We start from the raw sequence: 26,290 nt of genomic DNA, 5'->3' as shown, positions 1-26,290 counted from the left end.
AAAGCATATGAGGAAATGTTCAACATCCCTCATCATAAGGGAGATGCAGATAAAAACCACAATGAGATACCACCTAACCCCTGTCAGAATGGCAAAGATTAAGAATATAAAAAGTGATAAGTGTTGGCGGGGATGTGGTGAAAAGGGAACCCTCCTACACTGTTGGTGGGAATGTAAACTAGTTCAACCACTGTGGAGAACAATATGGAGGTTCCTCAAAGATCTACAAATAGAACTACCATTTGATCCAGCAATCCCACTTCTGGGTATTTACCCAAAAGACAGGAGAACGCTCAGTCAGAAAAGTGCTTGCACATCCATGTTTATTGCAGCATTATTCACAATTGCCAAGACATGGAACCAACCTAAATGTCCACAAACTGATGAATGGATTGGAAAAGTGTGGTATATATACTCTATGGAATACTACTCAGCCATAAAAAATAACAAGACCCTGGAATTTGATAGAAAATGGTCAGATATGGAGGATCTATTGCTGAGTGAAGTAAGCCAGGCTATGAAAGAAAGATATTGTATGTATCCACTCAATATATACCGACTATCCGCACTCTATGATAGAGAGCAAAAAATCGGAGGACATAAAAGCAGTGAAGGTACTTAATGAGAATAGGACAGTGTGGAATGGGGTAAGTGAAGAGAAGAGGATAGAGAAAGATAGCAGTGAACAATAGAGAGGCAGGACGTTAGTGAGAAACAGATAGGGCTTATTAACTGTTGATGATGACATGTATAGTATTCTCAACTGGATTGGTCTGAGAAGTATTTCATGATGGGCAAAGTATTTTTACAAGCAAAATGAGAAATAGCAATTGACTGTTTTAAAAAATAATTAGAATAATAAAAATAATGATTGGGGAAAACAGAAAAGATATTGAATGTTGAAGTGGGGAGATTAATGTCTCTGTACTGACGGACATGCATGGCATTCCCTTTTGAAAAAACAATGTAATACACTGTAAAGTTATATGTAATCCAATGTAATATAAAGAAGATTATGATGATGATAATAAAAAAATAAAATTAAAAAAAAAAGCCTGTTCTATGTCCTATGGAAAGTTTCAGATGTGCCTAAAGGTAGGAAAAGCAGTGTAGTGAATTCTTATGTAACTATCTCTTGACTTCCATACAGACTGATATTATTTCCCTGATGTTCCTATTAACACCCCCAGACATGGATTCTTTCTAAGGCAAATATAAGAAATCATATAATGTTACCAGAAAATAGCTCAGTATGCGTATCTAACAGATGAACTTAAAAAGAAAAAACTATAAGACAACCATCACATCTTACAATAGCACTAATTCCTTTATATCCAATGTCATCAACATCCACATTTTCCTGATGTTCTCGTAACATTTTTAATTGTTTCAGTCAGGACCCACACAGGTCTCTCTACTGCAAGTGCTGATGTTGCTTATGTATGTTGTAATCTAAGTTTCCTGCAGGTTGCTCTTCCGTTCCTTTTTTGTTTGCCATTTATTTGTTGGGGAAAAGATGGGTGAAGCTTGTCCCAAAGTTTCCAGGAGCTTGAAACTTGCTGGTTCTACCCCTATGCTATTGTTTAACAAGTTTCTCAAAGGTACGACATAGGTCTAGAGGGGCCAGCAGGTGGCGGAGTGGTTGGGGCACTGAACTCCGACATGGCTGACAGCAGTTCATGGAGGCTTGAAACATGCCAGACACGTGTGCATGCATGCCCAAAATCCCAGGAGGAGAATGGAAAAGAAGGGATTCCAGCATGGCCATCCCCCTTAGGGGGTGATTTCTCACTTTCTCTCTGCCTCTTTCTGTGTCTGACCCAGCAAGTGTGTGCACCCTATAGCAAAAATTTCTCTTAAAAAATAATAATAAAGGGGGAAATTTTGTAGGGAAAGAGATGGGTACAGGGATATTTATCACCATTTTGTTATAATAGTCAAAAAATACAAATGATTTCAATGTTCAATGAGGAAGAGCATGCATAAACTATACACATACTGTCCACGCAATATTCTATGACTATTAAAAACATACTTTCAAAGAGTACTAAATAATAAAGATGTTCATGTTACATGAGCAAATTAGGATAGAAAGCAGTAGGCAAACAGCACAATGCTAATTTTGTTTCAAAAACATTAAAATATCATTTATTTCTGAGTCATAAGATTACATATTGTTCAAATTCTCCACAATGAACCCACATTACTTTTATAAGCAGATATCACAATAAACATAAAATATGTGGGCTCCTGCAGAATCTCATATTACTCTCCACTTGGATATTTAGTGAACACGGGTTCTCTGTGGTCACAGAAGTGGGTCGTGGCACTCAGACAGCTGAGCAACCTACAAAAGGTAGCTCTTAGCCAGACTGAGAGCAGGGCTGGCAGAGGTAGGTATTGTGAGGTGATTCTGGGGAACTCCTGAGTAAAAACCTTTGACCTGAAGCAATGTATCTGGCCTTGTGGGTGGTTTATATTTCTATCGGGGGGTTTATATTCCTGAGGAGGAGGGCTGTAGGACATGGACATCTGCAACGTATAAGCACCCCATGAATGGTGCCCCCGGACAATCCAGGGTGACTGTACTCACTCTCCACCAGGAGGGTCCAGCTGCAGGACACCTGGCCGCGGATGTTGGAAGCCGTGCAGCTGTATTTCCCGCTGTCCCTTGCCCGGGGTCGTAGCAGGCAGAGGTAATGGGATCCGGCCTCTTCATAAACCTCAATGGTGTCTTCTTGTCTCCTCAAGGGGGTACCTTCCAGGAACCACACCACTTCAGGCTTTGGGATCCCTGAAACTACAGGGCCAAGTGACAAACATGAGTCCCTCAAAGAGCAGTGTGCTGTGGGCAGGGGGGTGACGCCTGGATCAGAGGGAAGCTTAGTTTGGAGGGGAGCTATCCTTTCACTGCTAAGCCTGCTTCTTTGTTCCCAACTCCGCACTCCATAAGAGACAGGGAAGAGATGTACGAGGGCGATAAGCCAAGTCTTCAGGGCAGCCAAAGCTAGGAAAGTGGGAGAAAGAGACCTTACTGTTGTTTTTTGGTGATGGTAATGATGTGGTTTTGTTCTTTCTAGGGTGGTCAGAATTAGGGCTCAGGCTGATGCTCTGTTCAACAATGAACAATGGGCCACTGCTGGGCGTCTCCCCAGAAAGAGATTTCTAGACTAACTCTTTCCTGAAACGAAGACTCTTGTAAGTGGCTTCCCGGGAACTAGTCCTAGGGGATGGGTGGGTATAGGAGGTGCAGACCAGCCATGTGCTGAAGGAAGGGAGTGGCCACCAAGATGCTGCCTCCTGGGAACCAGCACCCTTAATTAGCTCTACTCACCCTGACATCTGAACTTGACTGCATGATCCTCACTGACTTTCTGGCTTTGGGGCTTGCTCTCAAATTCAGGAAATGTCAAGTCCCTCCGGCTGTCCAAGGGTATCTTCCTGGTAGCAGCCTTGCTCACAGTGTCCTGGCTTCCCACGCCAGACAGCCTGGTGGGAAGGGTAACTGGATGGGGAGCAGATGGCCTCTTTCTCTCTTCTTCAGAAGATGAGAGGGCCCCCGAGACTGATGCTTTTGGTTCCAGCTGGGCTTTCATGGCCTGCAGGGTGATGGTGCTGGAAGTCTTTTGAAGGACGGGGTTCTGAGAGCCCTTTCTGAGTGAGTCTCTGCTTGGCTCCGGCTGGGACTCCCTCTGGGGCGGTGCCTGGCTGTTTGTGGCCCAGGATGGGGGTCCACCTCTCTGGGGGCTTGGACAGTTCTTACTTTCTGCTGCTGTCTCCAGGCTGTCCAGTTTGGGCCCCTTTGCAATCCCATTTGTCACCTCCCTTCTGAGGTCTGAACTGGTGGTGAATTCCTTTATATCCAATGTCATCAACATCCACATTTTCCTGATGTTCTCGTAACATTTTTAATTGTTTCAGTCAGGACCCACACAGGTCTCTCTACTGCAAGTGCTGATGTTGCTTATGTATGTTGTAATCTAAGTTTCCTGCAGGTTGCTCTTCCGTTCCTTTTTTGTTTGCCATTTATTTGTTGGGGAAAAGATGGGTGAAGCTTGTCCCAAAGTTTCCAGGAGCTTGAAACTTGCTGGTTCTACCCCTATGCTATTGTTTAACAAGTTTCTCAAAGGTACGACATAGGTCTAGAGGGGCCAGCAGGTGGCGGAGTGGTTGGGGCACTGAACTCCGACATGGCTGACAGCAGTTCATGGAGGCTTGAAACATGCCAGACACGTGTGCATGCATGCCCAAAATCCCAGGAGGAGAATGGAAAAGAAGGGATTCCAGCATGGCCATCCCCCTTAGGGGGTGATTTCTCACTTTCTCTCTGCCTCTTTCTGTGTCTGACCCAGCAAGTGTGTGCACCCTATAGCAAAAATTTCTCTTAAAAAATAATAATAAAGGGGGAAATTTTGTAGTGAAAGAGATGGGTACAGGGATATTTATCACCATTTTGTTATAATAGTCAAAAAATACAAATGATTTCAATGTTCAATGAGGAAGAGCATGCATAAACTATACACATACTGTCCACGCAATATTCTATGACTATTAAAAACATACTTTCAAAGAGTACTAAATAATAAAGATGTTCATGTTACATGAGCAAATTAGGATAGAAAGCAGTAGGCAAACAGCACAATGCTAATTTTGTTTCAAAAACATTAAAATATCATTTATTTCTGAGTCATAAGATTACATATTGTTCAAATTCTCCACAATGAACCCACATTACTTTTATAAGCAGATATCACAATAAACATAAAATATGTGGGCTCCTGCAGAATCTCATATTACTCTCCACTTGGATATTTAGTGAACACGGGTTCTCTGTGGTCACAGAAGTGGGTCGTGGCACTCAGACAGCTGAGCAACCTACAAAAGGTAGCTCTTAGCCAGACTGAGAGCAGGGCTGGCAGAGGTAGGTATTGTGAGGTGATTCTGGGGAACTCCTGAGTAAAAACCTTTGACCTGAAGCAATGTATCTGGCCTTGTGGGTGGTTTATATTTCTATCGGGGGGTTTATATTCCTGAGGAGGAGGGCTGTAGGACATGGACATCTGCAACGTATAAGCACCCCATGAATGGTGCCCCCGGACAATCCAGGGTGACTGTACTCACTCTCCACCAGGAGGGTCCAGCTGCAGGACACCTGGCCGCGGATGTTGGAAGCCGTGCAGCTGTATTTCCCGCTGTCCCTTGCCCGGGGTCGTAGCAGGCAGAGGTAATGGGATCCGGCCTCTTCATAAACCTCAATGGTGTCTTCTTGTCTCCTCAAGGGGGTACCTTCCAGGAACCACACCACTTCAGGCTTTGGGATCCCTGAAACTACAGGGCCAAGTGACAAACATGAGTCCCTCAAAGAGCAGTGTGCTGTGGGCAGGGGGGTGACGCCTGGATCAGAGGGAAGCTTAGTTTGGAGGGGAGCTATCCTTTCACTGCTAAGCCTGCTTCTTTGTTCCCAACTCCGCACTCCATAAGAGACAGGGAAGAGATGTACGAGGGCGATAAGCCAAGTCTTCAGGGCAGCCAAAGCTAGGAAAGTGGGAGAAAGAGACCTTACTGTTGTTTTTTGGTGATGGTAATGATGTGGTTTTGTTCTTTCTAGGGTGGTCAGAATTAGGGCTCAGGCTGATGCTCTGTTCAACAATGAACAATGGGCCACTGCTGGGCGTCTCCCCAGAAAGAGATTTCTAGACTAACTCTTTCCTGAAACGAAGACTCTTGTAAGTGGCTTCCCGGGAACTAGTCCTAGGGGATGGGTGGGTATAGGAGGTGCAGACCAGCCATGTGCTGAAGGAAGGGAGTGGCCACCAAGATGCTGCCTCCTGGGAACCAGCACCCTTAATTAGCTCTACTCACCCTGACATCTGAACTTGACTGCATGATCCTCACTGACTTTCTGGCTTTGGGGCTTGCTCTCAAATTCAGGAAATGTCAAGTCCCTCCGGCTGTCCAAGGGTATCTTCCTGGTAGCAGCCTTGCTCACAGTGTCCTGGCTTCCCACGCCAGACAGCCTGGTGGGAAGGGTAACTGGATGGGGAGCAGATGGCCTCTTTCTCTCTTCTTCAGAAGATGAGAGGGCCCCCGAGACTGATGCTTTTGGTTCCAGCTGGGCTTTCATGGCCTGCAGGGTGATGGTGCTGGAAGTCTTTTGAAGGACGGGGTTCTGAGAGCCCTTTCTGAGTGAGTCTCTGCTTGGCTCCGGCTGGGACTCCCTCTGGGGCGGTGCCTGGCTGTTTGTGGCCCAGGATGGGGGTCCACCTCTCTGGGGGCTTGGACAGTTCTTACTTTCTGCTGCTGTCTCCAGGCTGTCCAGTTTGGGCCCCTTTGCAATCCCATTTGTCACCTCCCTTCTGAGGTCTGAACTGGTGGTGGCCTTTGTTCCTCTCACAGATGGTCTGTTGGGTGGTAGTGGTGGGGTCGCAGGTGGGGAGAAGGAATAGAAAGACCATCTGGTTACCCACAAGCTTTATTCATCTCAAGCGCAAATTCCAGGGATCACAGAAGTCCATAAATTAAGACTAAGAGCGAAAGTCCTTCTTTGCAGTTTGCTCAGTTTCCTACGCCTGGGCACAAGCTGGTATTCTTGACACTTCTCTCTCCTGCACCCCGTCAAGAGCTGTGTTTTATCACGTTTCCCTTCTCCAGTGGTGCCCCGCCCCACCCCAGTTCAAACCACCTGATCGGTTCCCCTGTTCACTCTGCCACTCTCTAATCCATTCTCTACATAGTAACCACAGTCAAGCTTTTTAAAAAGACACAAATCGAATTATGTCATACCGAGCTGGAGGCTTTTCTACGTTTTCCCACCATATTACAAATAAACCTGAGCTTCTCAAGATAGTTGAAAGGATGCTGGCTCTGGTTGCTGGTGTCTCCTGACCCTCACAAGACACTGTCCTGCTTCCCAGCGTGGGCTGTGACCCCGCGAGTATTCTTTTGCATTTCCCACCCTCACTCATGGCTTCCACACACACCGTCTCCTCTCTTTGGAACGATTTCTCCCTGAGCTTTGATTCACCAGCTAATATTACTCTCCCTAAGTCAGACCTCAAATGCCAGGTTTCCGGAAAGGGCCTCCTAATGCGCCAGTCTAAAGGAGTGCCTCTCTGTTACTCTTCCTCACAGACAGACCACAGCTCGTAACTGTGTATCCGAGCACTTGTTTAAAGCCTTCTCTGCACTAGACTTTCTGCTCACCCTTGTGCACCAGGGTCTGGCACTGAGTCTTCCTCATGAGAAAGGACACTCCTGTGCTGAATGACTGAATGGATTCTGGCCTGGGACATGAACAGCAGCCTTCTCAGGGCGGAAGCTCCTTTTCCTGAGCTCTAACCAGAGAAGATGCTGTGCAGATACCGAGGAGAGCGGTGGCATTGAATTTTCAAGAGTCTCAATACTGACAGCAGCCCTGACTTAGCATGGCCTGTTATGACAGGAGAACAAAACATGTCATGCTAACCAACACTCCTGGAGAGCCAAGCCTCCCTCCCTATACAATGACTTGAAAACTTGGGCTGGTCTTTGTTAACAATCCTTCTTTCCTTGCAGGGTAATTTGAGACAGAAAACATAGTAAGCACAAAGCCTAGACATACCTATTGACATTGTCCAAACCTGGAAAAAAGAGGAAGGGTAGAAAGATTGTTAGGGGAATATTTTATACATCAAGAGGAGAAAATAATGGGGTGTTTATTACAGGGTTTCTACTTCCCAAATCTTTCCCTGTCACCATGGTCCCACCCTGCCTCCCTCCTTCCAGCTTCCCTGCGCTGAATGTCTCTGGATAATCTGCTCCATCCCTCCCAGCCCTGGGGAACACTGTCAAAGGTTCAGTGCTGCCCCTTCTGGACTTCTTAATAAGGGTTGGAACTACCACAACCTGAGGGCATGCAATCTGTTCCTGTTCACTGACCAGAAGGAAACAAAAATGACTGGGAGACAAACAAAAATGAAAATTGCTAAACATTGCAAACCCCCAAAAGTGTTCATTTTTTTAAAACAAATAGACAGTTTTAAAACATACAAAGTATAATTTGATTCAGCTCTTCAAAGAAAAAAACATACTATTTTTTTCCTGCAACATTCTTTATTTTTATTTATTTATTTACTTATTTATTTTTGCCATAGGGTGTATGCCCTTGCCAGAGAGAAGACAGAGAGAGAAAAATGAGAAATCACTCCCCAGGGGGATGGCCGTGCTGCAATCCCTTCTCCTTCATTCTGCTTTTGGTATTTTGGGCACACACGTGCCCAGTGTGATTTTCAAGCTACCAGGTACAGGACTCAAATCATGGTCAGCCATGTGGGAGTCCAGTGCCTTAACTGCTACATGGCCTGGTAGCCCCTCTTTCCGACCTTCTTAATTTGTTCTTTTTTTAATTTGCTATAGGGTGTGTGTTCTCACTGGAGAGAGACAGAGAAAGAGAGAAGAGAAAGCAAGAAAGCATCCTCCAGGAGGGATGACCACACTCAATCCCTTCTCCACCTTCCCTCCTCTCAGGATTCTGGGGCATGCATGCACATACACCCAGCATGTTTTCTAAGCTGTTGGGTCGGTCCAGGACTTGAACTGTATAGTAAGCCATGTGGGATTCAGCTGCCTTAACCACCAGACCACCTGGCTGGGCCCCCTTTCAAAATGTTATCATGAAAAAATTAAAAATATACAGTAGTAGAAAGAAAGCTCTAACAAAACCTGAAACCAATCACCAAGACTAAGGAAAGAGCAGCATTTTGCCAGTTTTCTGGTGTTTCTTCTTTCTTCTCCCTTCCAGTGTTTTTCTTTTGAGTATTTTATTTTATTAATTAATTAATTAATTTTTTTGAGAGGTTTTTGCTATAGGGTACGTGCACTCACCAGAAAGACAAAGAGAGACAGAGAGACAGAAAGTGAGAAATCACCCCTCAGAGGGGATGGCCATGCCGCAATCCCTTCTCTTCCATTCTCCTCTCGGGATCTTGGGCACGCACGCACACGCACCCGGTGTGAGTTTATGCCACCAGGTCCAGGACTCAAACCACAGTTGACCACATGGGAGTCCAGGGACATAGCCATTATGCCAACTGCTGGTTCCATTTTTGAGTATTTTAAAACAGATCTCTGCAGCACATCATTTTGCCATTAGGTACATCAGGAGAGAACAGTTCTTAATCCAGTGCTAGAGCAAGTAAAGGGAGAGTCTAGACACGGTCTGATGACAGGTCCCATCCAGCAGAGAGCTGTCAAAATCTGTGGTCAGAACCAGGGTTTATTGTTATAATGGGGCTGAACAGGCTAGAAAACACCTATATGTACTGCACACAGTCTGAGTCAGGGTCATTCATGAAACTTGTTCAGTTACGTATGTTTACATATGTATGTATGTTCTGGGCTGTAATATAAAAGAAGTTCCTTTCTGTGGATTGTGAAAAACATTTGGGCCAAAAAGAGTAAAGAGAACAGAGGGGAATAGTTTTCCTCCTGAAAAAGGGAGGAGATGTAAAAAAGGAATAGAAGAAAAAAGGAGAAAGTGAAGGTCATATCCCTCCCTGAGGTCCTGACCCAACCTTCCCCAGTTCCTGCTCCACAGAAGTAACCCTTAGCCCTTTCTGCATCCACTGACTCCAGATTTCCAGACTAGACTTGGAGGAACCAAGAGGCCTGTGAGGAGACATTCGGAGAGATTATCAAGGAAGAGCTTATAGGAGTTGGTGGTTAAAGTATCAAAAAGGCAGGGGCCAAAGGGGATGCTGAAATGTCCCATCTGGATGTGAAGGAACATGGGCTCCGGGATAGAAGGAGTTCAATTGAGGGAACATCTGATTTGAAAGATAGACTGGATGATAAGTTGAATTTTAGGCAGGTTAAATTTAGGGTAGGGACCAGCAGTTAGTGTAGTGGCTATGTTACTGGACTCCCATATAGTCGACTGCGGTTCAAGTCCCGGACCTGGTGGCTTAAACTCACGCCAGGCGCATGTGTGTGTGTGCCCAAGATCCCAAGAGGAGAACCAGAGGAGAAGGGATTGCGGCGTGGCCATGCCCCGTGGGGGGGTGATTTTGCTTTCTGTCTTTCTGTCTCTCTGTCTTCCTGGAGAGCGTACGCGCCCTATAGCAAAAAGTCTCAAAAAAAAAAAAAATTAAGGTGATGTAAAACATTCACAGCATCCACTCTTCCAGGGCACTTAGAACAAAAAAAAGGAGTCTGAGCCAGAAGAAAGGAGTGAAGACACAGGAATGGAGTGTAAAGATACAGGTGACAACGGCAGCCAGCATGTGACATTTCCCTCCATAGCTGGGTCCTGTGCTGCCCGGCCCCCTGCCCTGTTCTTGTTACAGACTCCGCCTTGGGGAGAGTCACACGTGTGTGTCACACATACACACGTACACAGATGCATAACGAACGAGCAGCTCCTCTAGTGGGGTGTGGACACCAGGAGGGGATCCGCCCACACTAGCTGGCCCACCCTCTACCAGGTGATACCTTGGATGGACAGCTCAGCCGACATGGAGGCCTTCCCTGACCCGTTCACCACCATGCACGTGTACACGCCCACATCATCCTGGCTGACCTCGTGGATTTCCAGAACTTGCACCCCATTCTTCTCAGACATAGACATGCGGGCACTCGGCTGCAGTGGGACACTTCCCTGTGGAGGCGAGAGTGTAGGCTGGTCAGAAACCCAGTACCTTACTCCACATTTGACTCTGCTGTGCTCACCAGGTCCGTCTTAGCTCAAAAGATTTACACTATTTTGTGAGCGTGAGAGTTTCGGAAACACTGCCGTCTGAGTAACAGTAAGTGTGCAAACACTACCAAGAACAAGCATCGCTATCGAACACATAGAGACCCTTTAGGACCACCTATGATTGAGACAGAAGAATTTGACTGAAAAGACACATCCCTATAAGTCAAAGTCTAATCTGACTCTGAATCAGAGACAGGGCTGACAAAAACCTCACCTTGAGCCAGGTGACCTGTGGCTGGGGACGGCCAGTGATTTTGCAGGAAAATCGTCCCATCTGTCCTTCTCTGACCACTGCCCGGCCCAGCTTGGTAGCAAACTTCGGTGGGCACTCTCCCCAGATGCTGGGACGGGTCTCTGCTGCCGGTGCTGGAAATCTGTCCCTGGAGAGAAATCAGCAAAGAATCCCAACTCAGACAGGTAGCAGTTCAAACCTCTTTCCTCCTCTCACCCAAGTCACTTATGCTGGAGTCAGAAACCAACAAAGGTGGCCTTCCCTTCTCTGTGCCTCACTTACTCATACCATTTCTGAAAAATACTTGTCCCCAAACCTTTCTCTGTCTCTCGGGTATGCTGCTAAACTTCGCAGACTGCCACCCTTGCAGCTAGGTCCACCTACATTCTACTCCTCTTTGACCAAAAGTCCAGGTTTTGGCTAATAGACTCTGAGCAAAAATGCTGTACGTCACTCCCAGGGCTGACCCATAAAACCTCCCACCAGAGTCTCCACACTTGCTCAGCAACTCTGCGGGCTAATTGCTGAGGGTCTAGCAGAGCCTCCCAGGCCCTAGGAGATGAGAGAGCAGTGCACTGGGAAAAGCCTAGATTCCTGGCTTTCATGTTATCCTTCACTCGTTCAAGAACATCTGAAATAAACTTGCCATGATGGGACCAGCAGTTGGTATAATGGCTATGTTGCTGGACTCCCATGTAGTCAATGCAGTTCGAGTCCCGGACCCAGTGGCTTAAACTCACACCAGGCGTGTGTGCGTGCGTGCCCAAGATCCCATGAAGAGAATGGAGGAGAAGGGATTGTGGCGTGGCCAGCACTCCCCCCAGGGGGGTGATTTCTTGCTTTCTGTCTCTCTGTTTCTCTGTCTTTCTGACGAGCGCACGCGCCCTTTAGCAAAAACCTCTCAAAACCAAACAAACAAACAAACTTGCCATGGGTAAGAAGCAGACTTTCCCTGTGATAACACATTGTGATTTAGAACTCGTCGGTCATAGCAACTACCGTTACTTGCCTTTTCTAGCCTGCTTCTTTAAGTCTTCTATGGCCTTGACTTTTAGAGTGCCCTGAAGACCATGGCCATATCTCCCACGTCCTTAGCATTAGCAGCTGGGCCAGTCTAACGGGCGACCCACAGAAAGTGTCAGGTCAGGAGGTACTGCGTGAGGAACACGGCCCCTCCCACTCTGCCCCATCCTTTAGTTATTACAACCTAGGATGACCAGGAGACTTTTCCTCCCTAGGCCCAGCCTGGTCAAGTCAGTAGGAGAAGCCAACCCAAACCTCACTGGCTTCAACATCCCAGCGCTTACCCCAAGGTTTTGGAAGGTTGACCAGGCTTCTTCACAAAACTCCCTGCAAGCAAGAAACAGAAAGAGGGTTGAAGAATCAGGCCTGAGCCACCAACATGGAGCAAAGAAAGACAGAGGCTTGGCAAAGGGGTGAGTGGGATAATGACGGGGACGGTTAGCCCTGAGCGAGCTCAGGTCGCCAGGCGCTGTGGCAGGTCCTTTACACGTATCATCGCACGCGTTTCTGGCAGCAATGTAATGAGGCTGGTACTATATTAGCCTTCTCTTTTTTAAACGTGAGAAAAATGACATTTAGGGAGGTCAAGTCACCCATGCAAGGTCACAGGGCCTGTATCAGTGCAAGAATTCACCCGAGTCTGCTGGAGGCTAGAGTATTCAGCCACTCTGCTGAATTGTGAGGCGGCACAGTGGACCTTCTGCTTTGGGGGTTATGGGTGGTGATCCAGGACCTTTTGCAAAATAACCTAGTTAAAGGGAGGGAGGGAGAGGCCCAGGTACACTTCTTGCCATGCCTGTTCACAGCCCACACAGTGCTTCCTTGTTTCACTTAAGGCCCAGCTAAAAGCAAAAAGCGGAAGTGGAGCAGGAGGGAACACCAAGACGAGCCACAGCGGAGCCAGCCCCTTGCCCAGATCTGCAGGGCTGCACACTGGGCACCCCGTCCAGGGCGAGGTGCTGCTATTGGCACTGCCGGTCCTGAGTGGATGAAGCCACAGCAGGTGCTGCTCACTGGATGCCGCTGGTCCTGGGTACGCTGCTCTGCTGGGCTGGGAGCAGTTAAACTCAAAGCCAGCAAGCCAGCTGGGCCAGCGCCTTTCATCCAGCCTCTGCAGCTGGGGACGGACAATTCATAACATGGCCAGGAAGTAACAATAAAGTAGTAAGGTTTTATTTTTATTTACTTATTTTTAAGGAATGGGGAAGGGGAGAAGAGGACATTTTTGAGATGGTGATTACCTTAGAAGTTGTTTTCTTTTGGCTACAAGCTGGGAATGTTTATAAAACCCTATCCAAGACACACATGGAAAGGGTAGGTCTCATTCTCGGATATCAGCAAGCAGCTGCGGGGGGGAATGTGCAGGGTGTTTACTGGAAAAGGGTAAACTTCCTCAGTTCTAGCACTGCTCACATTCGTACGACTGCATAAGAACACAGGCATGGTGGAGAAGGGCCATCGCTGCTTCCCTCTGCCATGCTGGTCTGAGGTCTCACCAGAATCTTAGTGAGAAGGGATTAATAAACACCCACATCCATATCATTGGATTACTACACATGCATTTCTGTTTACCATGACTACTTAGTGAGCTCTATGGTTTTCATTCTATACTCTGATTTGGTTCTCTGTCCAAGATGAAAAGAACTTCCAAACTGATATGAAAGGAAGCCTGTTCTAGAAAGACCTAACTGACACGTACAGTCCAAATGCTGGGCCCCTCAGACACTGCTGGAGGGAGTGCCAACTGCTCAGTGCTTCTGGAAAGTATTTGAGCGAGTAAAAATAATCAGCTTTTAAAGATGCTCTGCTCTTACACCAGCACCTCCCTCTCTGTGACTCCATTCAAAGGAAACAATGCTGAAAATAGAAAAGAAAGTTTACGAAGCTGTTCAGTTTGGTCTTATCTGTAATAGTAAAAATGAGAAACGTAAATGTCACACCGCAGAAAGACAAGAAGTGACTGCGTAAGGTGTGAACTAGACATAATACGACAGCGTTATATACATACCAAATCACCAAGGCCCCCCTACACGTGTCTAAGTACTGTCACTGCACTTTCCAGTGCTACTGTGTCACCCGTTTGGTCTCGGAGTAAAGGCTTAATAAAAATTAGAGCGACTAACTGATGAATGGATAAATGAAAAGAGACCTGTCCATACAATGAAATCTTATTCAGCCATGAAAGGAATGAAGTGCAGATAGATACGACAACACGGATTAACCTTAAAAGGCATGCTAATCAAAGAACCCTAGACACAAAGGCCACATACTGCATGGTTCCATTTCTATGAAATGCCTGGGAGAGGCAAATCCATGGAGAAAGAAGGTGGGAGCAGTTGACAAGGGCTGGGGAACAGGGAATGGGGAGACAATTATTGGTGAGTCGGGGGTTTCCATGGGGTAAGGAGGAAGCTCTGGAACGAGGTGGTGGTGATGACTGTACCGCATTGAGAAGGCACTTACTGACATTGACTTATATACCTCAAAGTGGTCAAAATGACACATTTTATGTTAAGTGTATTCAATCACAATTTTAAAAAATGAACATTTTAAAACTCTTGGGAGCTAAACATCTTAATCCTAAAGCTAAAATTCCTTTCTTCCTTAAAAAAAAAATATATATATATAAAAGCAAGGACCAACAGATGGTGTAATGGTTACATTGCTGGACACCCATGTAGGTGACTGTGGTTCGAGTCCCAGACTCAGCAGCTTAAAACTCATGCCACACGCATGCGCAGGCATACCCAAAATCCCAAGGGGAGAATGGAGAAGAAGGGGTTGTGGTGTGGCCATCCCCCTGAGGGGTGACTTCTCATTTTCTGTTTCTCAATCTCTCTGACAAGCACATGCACCCTATAGCAAAAATCTCTTCAAAAAAAAAAAAAAAAAAAGAGAGTCAAAATAGAAGCAAAAATACGGCCTTATCCCAAAGAAAGCTATTTAAAGGAACTTCTATGTCAGAGTAAGAGCAACTTATGATAAGATTTGAAGGTAATGCAAAACCAGTCAGCTAAAAATAAAATGGAGGAATGCTTATTTTAATGTGAATTAACACCAGAAAGTTAACATCAAAACAAAAAGAGAATTTGGGCTAAAATAACTAACAGGGTTTATTTATAGGAAAAAATTTGAAATTGCCAATTGTCAGATAAGGCAAAATTAATTTTGTGAAAGTATGAAAATCTGGCAGAACAGTAAAGCTATGTAGAAAAATAAGTGGCGAGGCAATTAAGGTAGAAATGCCAGAAAGAGAAGATTGCGTTAAGAGAACTGGTGAGTCACAGGATCAAGTAGGTGAGGAAAAGAAAAAGTCAAGACACTGAAGGTATTTAACCAGTTACCTTGGATTTTCCAAGGTCAGCAAAACCCTGGCAGGTTTCAGGGTGAAAATGCAATAGTCGGGGAATAAAAGGAGGCCCGGCACTTTCTGTCAAAGGATACTGAAAGACAGAATAGAAGTAGAACACGCTGCTCAAACAGGGAATAACGTGATCAAGGCCGTGAGGAGGAGAAATGCTTCTCAAAATGTGTGGCAATGTAATTTATCATCCAAACAAGGACTCTGGACACCAAGAGGGACACAATTAACAATTACGCCAGGACGGCGGGAGTAAGGCAGGACTGTTCCAGGAAAACCTGGGAGTAGACGCCTTACTTATAGCCAACGCCCAAATATTTTATTTATTTACTTTTTTGGAGAAGTTTTTGCTTTAGGGCGTGTGCGCTTGCCAGAAAGACGGAGAGAGACAGAGAGACAGGAAGCGAGAAATCCCCCCGCAAGGGGGATGGCCACTGTGCAATCCCTTCTCCTCCATTCTCCTCTCGGGATCTTGGGCATGCACGCACAGTGTGAGTTTAAGCCACCGGGTCCGGGACTCAAACCACGGTCGACTACATGGGAGTTCAGCGACATAGCCATTATGCTAACTGCTGGTCCCATGCTGAAGTATTTTTAAGGACGGCTTAAAATAGTGGCTTTGTGTTCCACCAGAACAAAGGCCCACTTTTTATAACACATATTTAATAATAACCCTGTACCACCCTGAATTGAAGTTTGCTGTCGATCACCCATACAGATAATATTAAAATGAAAATAAACATAAAGCCTTAACTAAAATGTGAAGGAGATACAGGAGGAAAATAAGTTAAGTTAGTATTTATTGGGGCCAGCTGGTGATGTGGTGGTTGGGGTGCTGGATTCCCACGTGGCTGACCGCAGTTCAAATCCCGGACCTGGTGGCTTGCTGTCTCACTTTCTCTCTCTCTGGAGAGTTCACGTACATTGTAGCAAATTAAAAATAATAACAATAATGATAAATAAAATGAAATAATTGGCCAGGTGCTTACATCAATGCATAGGGCATGTCTGGATTTAAGAAGGATGATCAAAAATCAGACTGTACAAGTAGTCCAGGAAAATGGAAGTGCACAGATACCCAGGGTATTAGGATACTAGAAATTAGAATGATGTTAGGATAAATAACAGAACAGATGCATTATGAGACTATTTCATGAAAATTCATGGAAAATGGAATTAAAGTAGGAGTTTATTTTGCTGCAAAAAACTGATACATAATCTGTGCAGAATGTAAAGTTTTCAAGAATTTCGAAGCTAGAACCTCCTTCCTTTTAAGATTCCCCCTTCATAATGAGCATTTCTTTTTTTTTAAAAAAAAGAATTATTTGGCTTCTTTCTCACTTTTGCATAACTGAAGAAGCTTCTCCTCCCACTTTTGCATAACTGAAGTATAGGACGTGAGGGTGAGGCCCTGGGGAGCTCTTCCTGGGAAGCACATCCTGCACTCAGTGCTTGCTCACTGCACCAGCAGCTCCCCAGTTACTGGGAAATCAAAAGGGCCCTACGAATTCCCTAAGTGCCTCCTGGAGGGTGGTACTGTCTCCATTTGGAGACACTGGCTCTAAAATCTTTGGAGAACTGCCTGACATCAGAACTTCTGGTTGAATATTAAACTTGATATTTAAGAGACAAGAGAAGGAAAAAATGTTGAAACTAAAGGTCACTGAAATTGCTCAGTGTGAACAATATTTTTTGCAGAAGCTCTGTAAGTAATGCTCCTCTACCCTCTTTGAAGCATTCAATCTCTCTCTTCAGGATCAGATTTCATTCCAGTTTTTATTGTACTCATTGGTCACTTGTCAAAGCACTGGCTAATTCCTCATACTTAATAGGGACTGAGTCAGTATTTTACTACAAATGAGGATCCAAAGACAGTCACGCAGGTAGTCAAAAAGTATTTACTCAGGGGCCAGCAGATAGCGTACTGGCTATGTCATTGGCTTTCCATATAGTCGACTGTAGTTTGAGTCTCAGACCCAGTGACTTAAACTCACGCCAAGCATGTGTGCGTGTGTGTCCAAGATCCCAAGAGAAGAATGGAGGAGAAGGAATTGTGGTGTGGCCATCCCCCCAGGGGGGTGATTTCTTGCTTTCTGTCTCTCTGTCTCTCTCTGTATTTCTGGCGAGTGCACACACCCTATAGAAAAAAAAAAAGTATTTACTAAGCTCCTACTATGGGCCAGACCTACTAAGGGTCAGGTCTTGTGCTAGAATCTTAGCACTGGAGAATCAGTAATTGATCAAAAAGGCACACACTTTTGTTTTCATGGAGTTTACAGTCTACTAAGGAGGAAAAGCACTTGGAAAATACTATGATTTGGGTGTCCTTTAAAATTCATGTGTTGAGGTTTGATTGTAATGAGATTAAGAGGGTGAAAACTTGATCCAATTACTGTTGAAGGGTGGGGCCTCTTTGAAGAGATCGGTAACTGGGTGGTCAGTGGAGGGCACCATGATTGAGACGGGGGTGGGGGGGTGAGTTATAAAGAGGGACTGCAAGGCAGAGAATCACATGGATACAGAGCAGCCTCTGCTCTGCTCAAGCTCCTGTCCTGGGCTGTGGGGTAATGCTGATGTGGCCCTTGGATCTTGAACCTCCAATCCGTTAACTGGGTAATCCTCTACTGGGTCACTGGAAAAGTTGTGATGTGTTTTTCTATGTTTTGCTATGCAAAAATGGCATCATGACTCTTTCGAAGACCTAATATTTCTTAAATTAAGACTTGAACACTTATTCATAATTTAAGCATGAATAAGTCCAAGTATAAAGAACTGTGAAGAGTTAACTGCTTTGGGATATCCCTAACCTAGCCTCCTGTGGGAGGTGAGGGAGGGCTCCCCAGAGACAGTAAGGGGAGCAGGACTTCGAGGTGGAGAGGAGCAGCGTAGGCCAAGGCCCTGGGCAAGAAGGAGCCTGACATCTGGAAAGAACTGGAAGGTTTGTGTGGTGGGAACTCGGTATACAAGAAGGGGGTTGGGGATAAGAAAGAGCCAAGTCCCAACCACACAGCCTGGTTGAGAGTTTGGGGTTTGAATCCAAAGGTAACGGTAAATCAGTGGAGGATTTGAAGGGAGGAAGTGACAAAATCCAATATGAATTTTAAAGCATGATTTTAAATAGCAGTGTGGAGATTAGAGTGGGGAGTGAAAAAGAGCAGAGACCAGCTGGAAACGTTTACAACAGGTAGGAGACGATGGCAGCCAGGCCTGGGCAGTGGCAGCAGGGGTGGTGGAAGGTGTGGACACACTGTAGGGACAGCACCACACAGTGTGGGGACATCGGTGTAGGGGTGGGGAGGGAGTATTTGGAGAGGCCTGGGGTGGCTTGGCTGCTCCTCCTAAGAGGATGTGAATTGTCCTTCACAAGTTTCAGCTGTAACTTCTTTGGGCAAAGTCCTCTTCACAAATGCTAATGGACTGAGGCCAGCAGGTGGCATAGTGGTTGAGGTGCTGGACTCCCACATGGCTGAGCATGGTTTGAGTCCTGGACCCAGTGACTTGAAACTCATGCCGGGCATGTGTGCCCAAGATCCCAAGAGATGAGTGGACGATGTGGCCATCCCCCTGGGAGTGATTTCTCACCTTCTCTCTCTCTCTCTTTTTCTGTGTCTCCAGCGAGTGTGTGTGCCTAGAGCAAAAATCTCTTAAAAAAAAAATGCTACTAGGCTCCTGCAGGGATGCCTGTCACCATATAAATGAGGGCCTTGCCTATACAAACTGTTCATTCTGCAGTCTCTACTGATGCAGGCAACTCTAGAGCCCATGTCACGGCTCGTTTGCTGGAATGTACACAGGCACGGTCTTCCTATACTGTGATGCTCAACTACAAGTCCACCCTTCCAAGAGGCTAAGGAGGTCATTTTAGGAGTTTTGTTTGGGGCTACAAGAACTTGACACCCTAAAGAACCCATTTTTTCTCGAGGAATGAAATAAAATATACACATCTTCAAGATGAGCTCTTTCTTGGTCTTTCATGGATAAGGCAGTTACATAATCCAACCCAATGGGTTCAAAGGAATAACGACATAGAGTTTTGTTTCGGAAGGGGGAAACAGCTCAGTAAAATGCTGCCAGTGGTCTCTCGGCTGTCTCAAATAAGTATCCTAGGGGGAAATGAAGATAGTCGGCAGAGAAAAAATAACTTGTTTCCTTTAGCATCTTCTTTTAGAGGCCAAGACTTCCAGGCGTCCTGACCGGTGGTTCCCCAGACAGTGCTAAGCCAAGTAGTGATGTGCCTCTTACTACTGAAATCAGAAAGCTCATTTTATATCAGCCTATCAGAAAGAAAACACAAAATACAAACTGTGTATCAAATTTGAGATGCTTGCCCTTTACAGTTAGACGCAGCGTTAATCACTTGGCTGCCACCTGCAGTACAGTGTCAGCCTGGAAGCCACTCGATGGGCAGGTACAGCATGTGGGAAGGCTCTTTTAAGCATGCAACTAGAGCAATTTATTGCACTATAAGCAGTCCAGTTTGTCGGGATCATGCACAATGACGATGTATCAAAGACTAATGAAACGCTTGAATAATGAATGACTGTCATAAACCCCCGTGTTCAGAAAACTGAAGATAAGGTTAAAAGAATCCACGAGACAAGGTACAACGTGAACCTCTAGCTGTGGCCACGCAGAGCAGCTCGTCTAGAGAGCCGTGTGCAGTAGAGAAGTGGGAAAGGAACAATCAATGGGTGGGATCCCGCCTGCTCATAGTCTGGAATGAAGAAGACTCAAACTGGGCAGCCTCGTACCTAGGCCTTCTACAGTCTCTTCCCATTCCTCCCTGGGCCTTATCTTCCAAAACTCGTTGCTTCTACCTGTCTATTCCCTCGCCCTGTGCTTGCCTTGCCCTCTGCCCCAGGCCTTATCTCTTCTCATCCTCACCATCTGAACCACATCTGCGGTCCAAACCCAACTCATACTTCTTCAAGTCCCCCTAGCCCCAATCTTTCTTCAAGTTCAAGAACCTCTTTTTCAAGAAGACCACACACCATTTTATCCTCCAGGGTTCTGGTTCTCTTCCAAATCTGCCAAAGTGATGTGCCGATCATTTGGCAAATATACCCCTGCAACCTGGTGACTGGAGTTATGCCTTCACTTAGCTTTTTTGTTTTGTTTTGCTGTAGGGCATGTGTGCTTGCCAGAGAGAGACAAAGAGAAGGAAAGTGAGAAATCACTCTCCAAGAGCGATGGCCACACCACTATCCCTTCTCCTCCAGTCTCTTTTCAGGATTTTGAGCATCCATGGATGTGTACCTGGTGAATTTTCAAGCTACTAAGCCTGGGACTTGAACCATACAACCATGTGCGATCCAGTACCTTAACCTCCATGCCACCTGCTGGCCCTTTATTCAGTTTTTGATGTGTCTATGTCTTTTCTGACGAGATTCTCACAGAAAGAATCTGACAAGGGGTTCCATGTCCGACGCAGTACCACACAAAGTTGGCACTTCAAAATTACATCCTGGTGTGAAACCTTAACTGTAATATGATAATGAAATATGAGGCAAGAAAGTCAGTCCTTTCAGGGCAATGATCAAGTTTTGTTGCTGTCATGCCCTGGGGTAAAGTTTGCACATTCAGTAAAATGTGGTGAATGAAGAAGAGGCTATGGACAAAGGGAGAAAGCCTAACTCCACAAAGGCTGGAAGCGGTGGAGATGAGAGAAGGAGGGAAGAATAAGCAAGGGGAAGAAAAGAGGTAGAATCAACAGGAAACTCGAAGCTGGGCCATCAGGGGGTACGGGTGTGCACGCCGGAGAGAAAAAGAGGCGAAGACAAATGGGATGGTGAAAATGAAGGAAGAAAGGGTGTTAAGTAAAGGAGATTTGGAAGTCATCCTTCAAGGACAGAAAGAGACCAAGTAATTTGTCAAAGAAGTTTTCTATACACCAAGTAAGTGAGGCTTCTTCAAGGCAGTCTTGACACACAGCTGTTACAGAGCAAAGAGACTAGCAGGACAGAGGATATCTTTCCTTCTACTACATTTACATTCGATGAGACAGAAAAAGGCAAAAGCTCAGAGCATTTTAAGATTATTCCTGAATTATAAAAGAAAAATAGGGTGCCCCTAAAACAAGTAGGGTCATTAGGGATTTTTACACATTGAAATGTGTTCATAAAGATGATAAATGGGAAATATGGTTATAGGTCTTTCAGAAAGATAAGGAAGTTAGAAAAAGGATGATAGTACAAACAAACAAACAAAAAAATAAACAAACAGAAACCAAAAGGAGAACCATGGTAGACATCCTGGAGGAACATACTGATTTAAAACTCGGCCAATGCAAACACACATGGGATTAAAATGCATAATGTCACTGGTCCAGCCCATATGAAGAGAAAAGGATCTGTCCCTGAAAAAGGGTAGAAAAGGGTAGTGGAAGAAAAGATGGCAGGGGAGCATTTCTTACAAATTCAAAATCGTCCAAGAATGTGGTGTCGGTGGCACCATGAGAGCTCAACTGGCCGCCCTCCTCCCAGGTCTGTCTGTCACACTCCAAGTATCCTGCCAGCTGGCTCTTTCTCAGAGTTGGGATGCCTGGGTTTACATGACAGGTGTAAAGACTAGAAACTAGCACTGAGGGGCAGCTGGGCAAGGGGGAGGTGTGCGTGGGAAGAGACAGTGGGAGATCCAGGCCGACTGAGCCAGCCCTGTCTGTGTTTTCAGAGGCCATCCAAGTGTGAGGGGAATCACTGAACAAGGCTGAACAACCCACATACAGCAGACTCCTCCTCGCTGCTCCAAGTGCGGCCTGTGGGCCAGCAGCAGGGACATCACCTGGGGTCTGCTTACTTTCAGCCCTGTTCCACCCAACTATCTGTATTTTTTTTTTTTTTTGGAGAGATTTTCACTGTAGGGCGTGTGCGCTCGCCAGCCGGACAGAGAGAGACATAGAGACAGAAAGCGAGAAATCGCCCCCCAGGGGGGATGGTCATGCCGCAATCCCTTCTCCTCCATTCTCCTCTCGGGATCTTGGGCACGCACGCACACGCGCACGGCGTGAGTTTTAAGCCACCGGGTCCAGGACGTGAACCGCGGTCGACTACGTGGGAGTCCAGCGACATAGCCATTACACTAACTGCTGGTTCCCACTATCTGTATTTTTTTTAGTTTGTTATAGAGTGTATGCACTAGCTGGAGAGACAGAGATGAACACACACACACACACACACACACACACACACAGAAAGTGAGAAATCTTCCCCCTCCCATCCCCCCCACCCCCCGTGGGGACAGCCATGCTGCAATCCCTTCTCTAATTCTCCTCTGGAGATTTTGGGTGCACACACACACACACACAGCGTGTTTTCAAGCTCCGGATCCAGGATTTATGCCTTTGGCCATGTGGAATCCAGCCACCTTAACTACCATACCACCGACTAGCCCGACATGTGCATTTTAACAAGCTTCCCCAGGTGATCTGTGTGCACTGGCATTTGCACTGACCAACCTGTAAGGTGAATAAGGTTCACCTGTGGTCTGGCTCACCTCTGAGCTTGGCACTTTGGCTTTCCCTGAGCTCCTGAGCATATGTCCTTAGAGTTAACCCTCTATTACCTAAAGTGACTTAAGTGCTTCCTAGTCTCTGAATGCCAAAGGCCTTCCTGGGTTCAGACCACAAGGTTTGGACATACCGGTCACCGGCACATCCTTGCACCCCATCCCATGCCCAAGGCTTCCTGTGGCTGTGAGACCCAGGACTACCACCCTATTCATTCATGTAGGTTTCTCTGCCCTTTTTGTCTGTGTAGGCCTCGTTTATCTCTACTCAGATGGGAGCCTGCAGAACTGTGAGGTCCCAAATGCTAGCCATTAGCCGCATATGGCTATTAAGGACTTGACATACACCTAGTCTGCACAGAGATGTGCTGGAGGTGCAAACTATACCCCAGATGTTGAATGTGAAATAATACTTCATTCATCGTTTTAGGTTGATTACTTAGCTAAATGACAGTATTTTGGATATATAGGGTGAAATATTTTCTGAAAATCCATTTCACATGGTTTTAACAATGTGACCAGTAGCAAACTTAAGACTGCACCGTGCCTCACGTTCTCTCTCTGTTAGACAGTGATGTGCTGGGGAACATGCCTGTGGCCCCTCCACAGAGAGGAAACTCCCAGAGGACAGGCACTCTCCTGGCCCCGCACCAAGCTCAGTGGCCAGCCTCCTGCAGACCGGTGAGAATCACGCCTGGCTGCAGGAGTCTCTCCAGAGGTTCACTAAGGCTTCCCACTGCACAACTCCCTGAGTAATTGCACGGTTCTCGTTAAATCACTTGTTCTCATGGGAGACGTTGCATGTTTCCTGGCCTCAATTACCAAGTCAGCTGAGGAAGCTTTCTATCTTACAGATTTCCCCCCATAAGTAGCTCTAAGGATGTTAGCACTTGCTGGGTGCTATTTGTCAGTAGCCATTCTTATCCTTATACCACCCTGTGGGACAGTCATTAGCTCCAACTCACATAAGAGGAAATAAGGCTCAGAAAGGTTAATTTCCCCACAGTTAGAAATTAGAAGAGTGAAAAACCAATCTAAGACCATTTGACTTTCTTTCTATGGTACAACATGGCCTCCTAAACTTGACCCCTATGGGGCTAAAAGGGCCCACATATGAAATTACTCTCTTCCTTTCAGGAGCTTTGCTCTTTCTAAGCAGGAAGCCCAGCACAGAGAGCTGGAGAGAAGGCAGGCAGGCTGCTAGTCTCGCTTTGGGAAAGCGTAGTCTAGCTTGGCACAGTCACTAACTCATCCACGGCTCCTTCCAGGCCTGTGGTCTCTGAGGTGGCCCCAAACCACACAATAGCCTGAAGCTGGTCTCTGATGCAGAAACAAAAGGACACAAGGCCCACTCTCACTTATAGAGGCTGCGGCCTTCAGACCATGCTCTGTCTCCTATCTCTCAAGTAGTCTGGGCTTGAATCTCCTCAAATTAAAACAAAAGAAGGGGACTAGCAGGTGGTATGGTGGTTACGAGGCTGGACTCCCAGATGGTCGGCCATAAGGTTCAAGTCCCAAACTTGGCAGCTTGAAAATCATGCCAGGCACCTGTTATGTGAGTGCCTAAAATCCTAGGAGGAGAATGGGGGAGAAGGATTGTGGTGCGGTTGTCTCTCCTAGGGGGGGGTGATTTCTAAAATCCTAGGAGGAGAATGGGGGAGAAGAGATTGTGGTGTGGCCATCTCTCCCAGGAGGGTGATTTCTTACTTTCCTTCTCTCTTTCCCTTTTTTATATTCACCTTGTGGGAAAAACCTAAAAACAAACAAGAACAAAGGGAGGAGGCAAAGCTCACGGCTCCTCTCATTCCTCTAAAGCTCTCGTGCTTTATTTCCTTTCCTTACCCCTAGTCCCATGACCTGTTCTAAGTTGTTCTGCTTGGTTGAGACCACCAAGAAATTTATCTTCTTGGTTGGGTATTGAAAAATGGTTTCTGGGGGGCCAGTAGGTGGCATGGAGGTTAGGGAGTCTGGATCCTACATGGCCAACTCTACAGTTTGAGTCCTGGACCTGGCAACTTAAAAATCAATCCAGGTGCGTGGACGTGTGTGCCCAAAATTTCAAGAGGAGAATGGAGGGGAAAGAATTGTAGCATGGCCATCCCCTCAGAGGATCCCCTTTCTCTCTCCTTGTCTCTGTCTCTCTGGCCAGGTTGTGTATACCTCCCTATACTCCAAACTCAGTCTTCCCTTAACATGGATCATGGAAACTAAGGGCCAGCCCAGGCTGTAGACCTGAGACCACTGCATTCATACCTTTTATTCTGCAGAAACAGAGATCCAGAGGTTTAAAGTCACACATCTGACAGGCAAAAGCTGGGACCCAGGTACTCAGGTCCTCACTCACAACTCGGTGCTCTTTCCAGTTCCTGAACTCCACACGGAAAGCCAGAAAGGGAGACACGGTCATTTTTATTGGTAGCCCTCAACTCAAAGTTTGGGCATTGAAAAGTAGTTACCATGGGGGACACACAGCACCAGAATGGCAGAGGTGAGGGCCACACTGGGACTGACCAGGGGTCACTTTCCATCTGGACTGCTCCAGCCACAGGCATTTGAAGGTCATTAAAATGAGTGAGTCACTCAGCTAAAGAATTTAAGGAAAGCATTCAAACTATGCTTACTCTGCTCTGTGGAACAGCCTGTCTGCCCTTCCATGGTGCGGGGGAACAGGGAAAACAGGGTAGAGAGTGGCCATTGGTCAGGTGTGCCTCACCCCCTTCTGGAACTTTCTCTGGCTACCCCGATCCTCTATCCACAGTCTTCAAACCGTGTCTCCTGAAAACTACATGGGAGGACAGTCTTTTGAGTCGAGAAAAAGTGAGCCTGACTTCCTGGTTTATAAGGGAGGAAAACCCGGGAGGGTCAGGAAACCCTGTCTTACTTCTGAGAGGCTAACAGACCCTCATGTCTGCTCAGACTTCAGGTCTGAAGGCATCAGCCAGTAGCCCGAACTGAAAGCATTCTCACCAGCAGAGCGGCTTCAGTGTGCCAGGAGGTACACCAGGAGCAAAAAAAAAGTTTTACTGTGGTCAAACGTTTCTCTGGGAAGTTTTAAAGTTAACAGGAGTTTTTAAGTACAGGGTTTGGGGAGGGGGAGACAAATATGAATAATCAGTGTTAACACATCAGTGTGTTTATCTCCTGAGTATTTTTCTGAGTTATATAATTTTTAAAATAATAGGCATGTGTTGCTTCATAATGATGCTAATGGTGGGTGCTAATGATGATAAATGTTGTTCACTCATTCCCCAAATATTCAGTGTTTACCATGTGCCAGGAAGTATTCTAGATGCTGAGATTAGCAGAGAGCAGGATGAAGCACTTCTCCTCGTAGAGCTCCCACTTAGTGGCAGGGGATGGAGGAGCTAACACAGTATGAAAACGTCTGAGTGGGAGAGGATGGGAGTCATGGGGTTGATAAGAGGAGGACTCAGAAAAG

The 26,290-nt window shown here is 46.2% G+C and overlaps 1 protein-coding gene across 3 annotated transcripts in view; it reads right to left on the bottom strand.

The window, feature by feature from the left end:
• The window catches only part of MYLK (myosin light chain kinase), a 220,134-nt gene that overhangs the window by 137,328 nt on the left and 56,516 nt on the right, over nt 1-26,290 (bottom strand). For all 3 annotated transcript variants that reach the window (XM_014590176.2, XM_006154574.3, XM_014590175.2), the window contains exons 3-8: nt 12,272-12,314; nt 10,947-11,112; nt 10,468-10,633; nt 7,601-7,619; nt 5,863-6,401; nt 5,122-5,328 (exon numbers count right to left, since the gene is read on the bottom strand). In XM_014590176.2, the coding sequence (XP_014445662.1) occupies nt 5,122-5,328; nt 5,863-6,401; nt 7,601-7,619; nt 10,468-10,633; nt 10,947-11,112; nt 12,272-12,314 (1,140 nt within the window). The remainder of the gene's footprint in view (nt 1-5,121; nt 5,329-5,862; nt 6,402-7,600; nt 7,620-10,467; nt 10,634-10,946; nt 11,113-12,271; nt 12,315-26,290) is intronic.

The sequence above is a fragment of the Tupaia chinensis genome, unplaced genomic scaffold (genome assembly GCF_000334495.1).
Source record: "Tupaia chinensis unplaced genomic scaffold, TupChi_1.0 Scaffold000415_1, whole genome shotgun sequence".
In the NCBI taxonomy this organism is placed as follows: domain Eukaryota; kingdom Metazoa; phylum Chordata; class Mammalia; order Scandentia; family Tupaiidae; genus Tupaia; species Tupaia belangeri.
The sequence above is the reverse complement of the archived record's forward strand: the minus strand, read 5'-3'. Positions and strand labels throughout refer to the sequence as shown.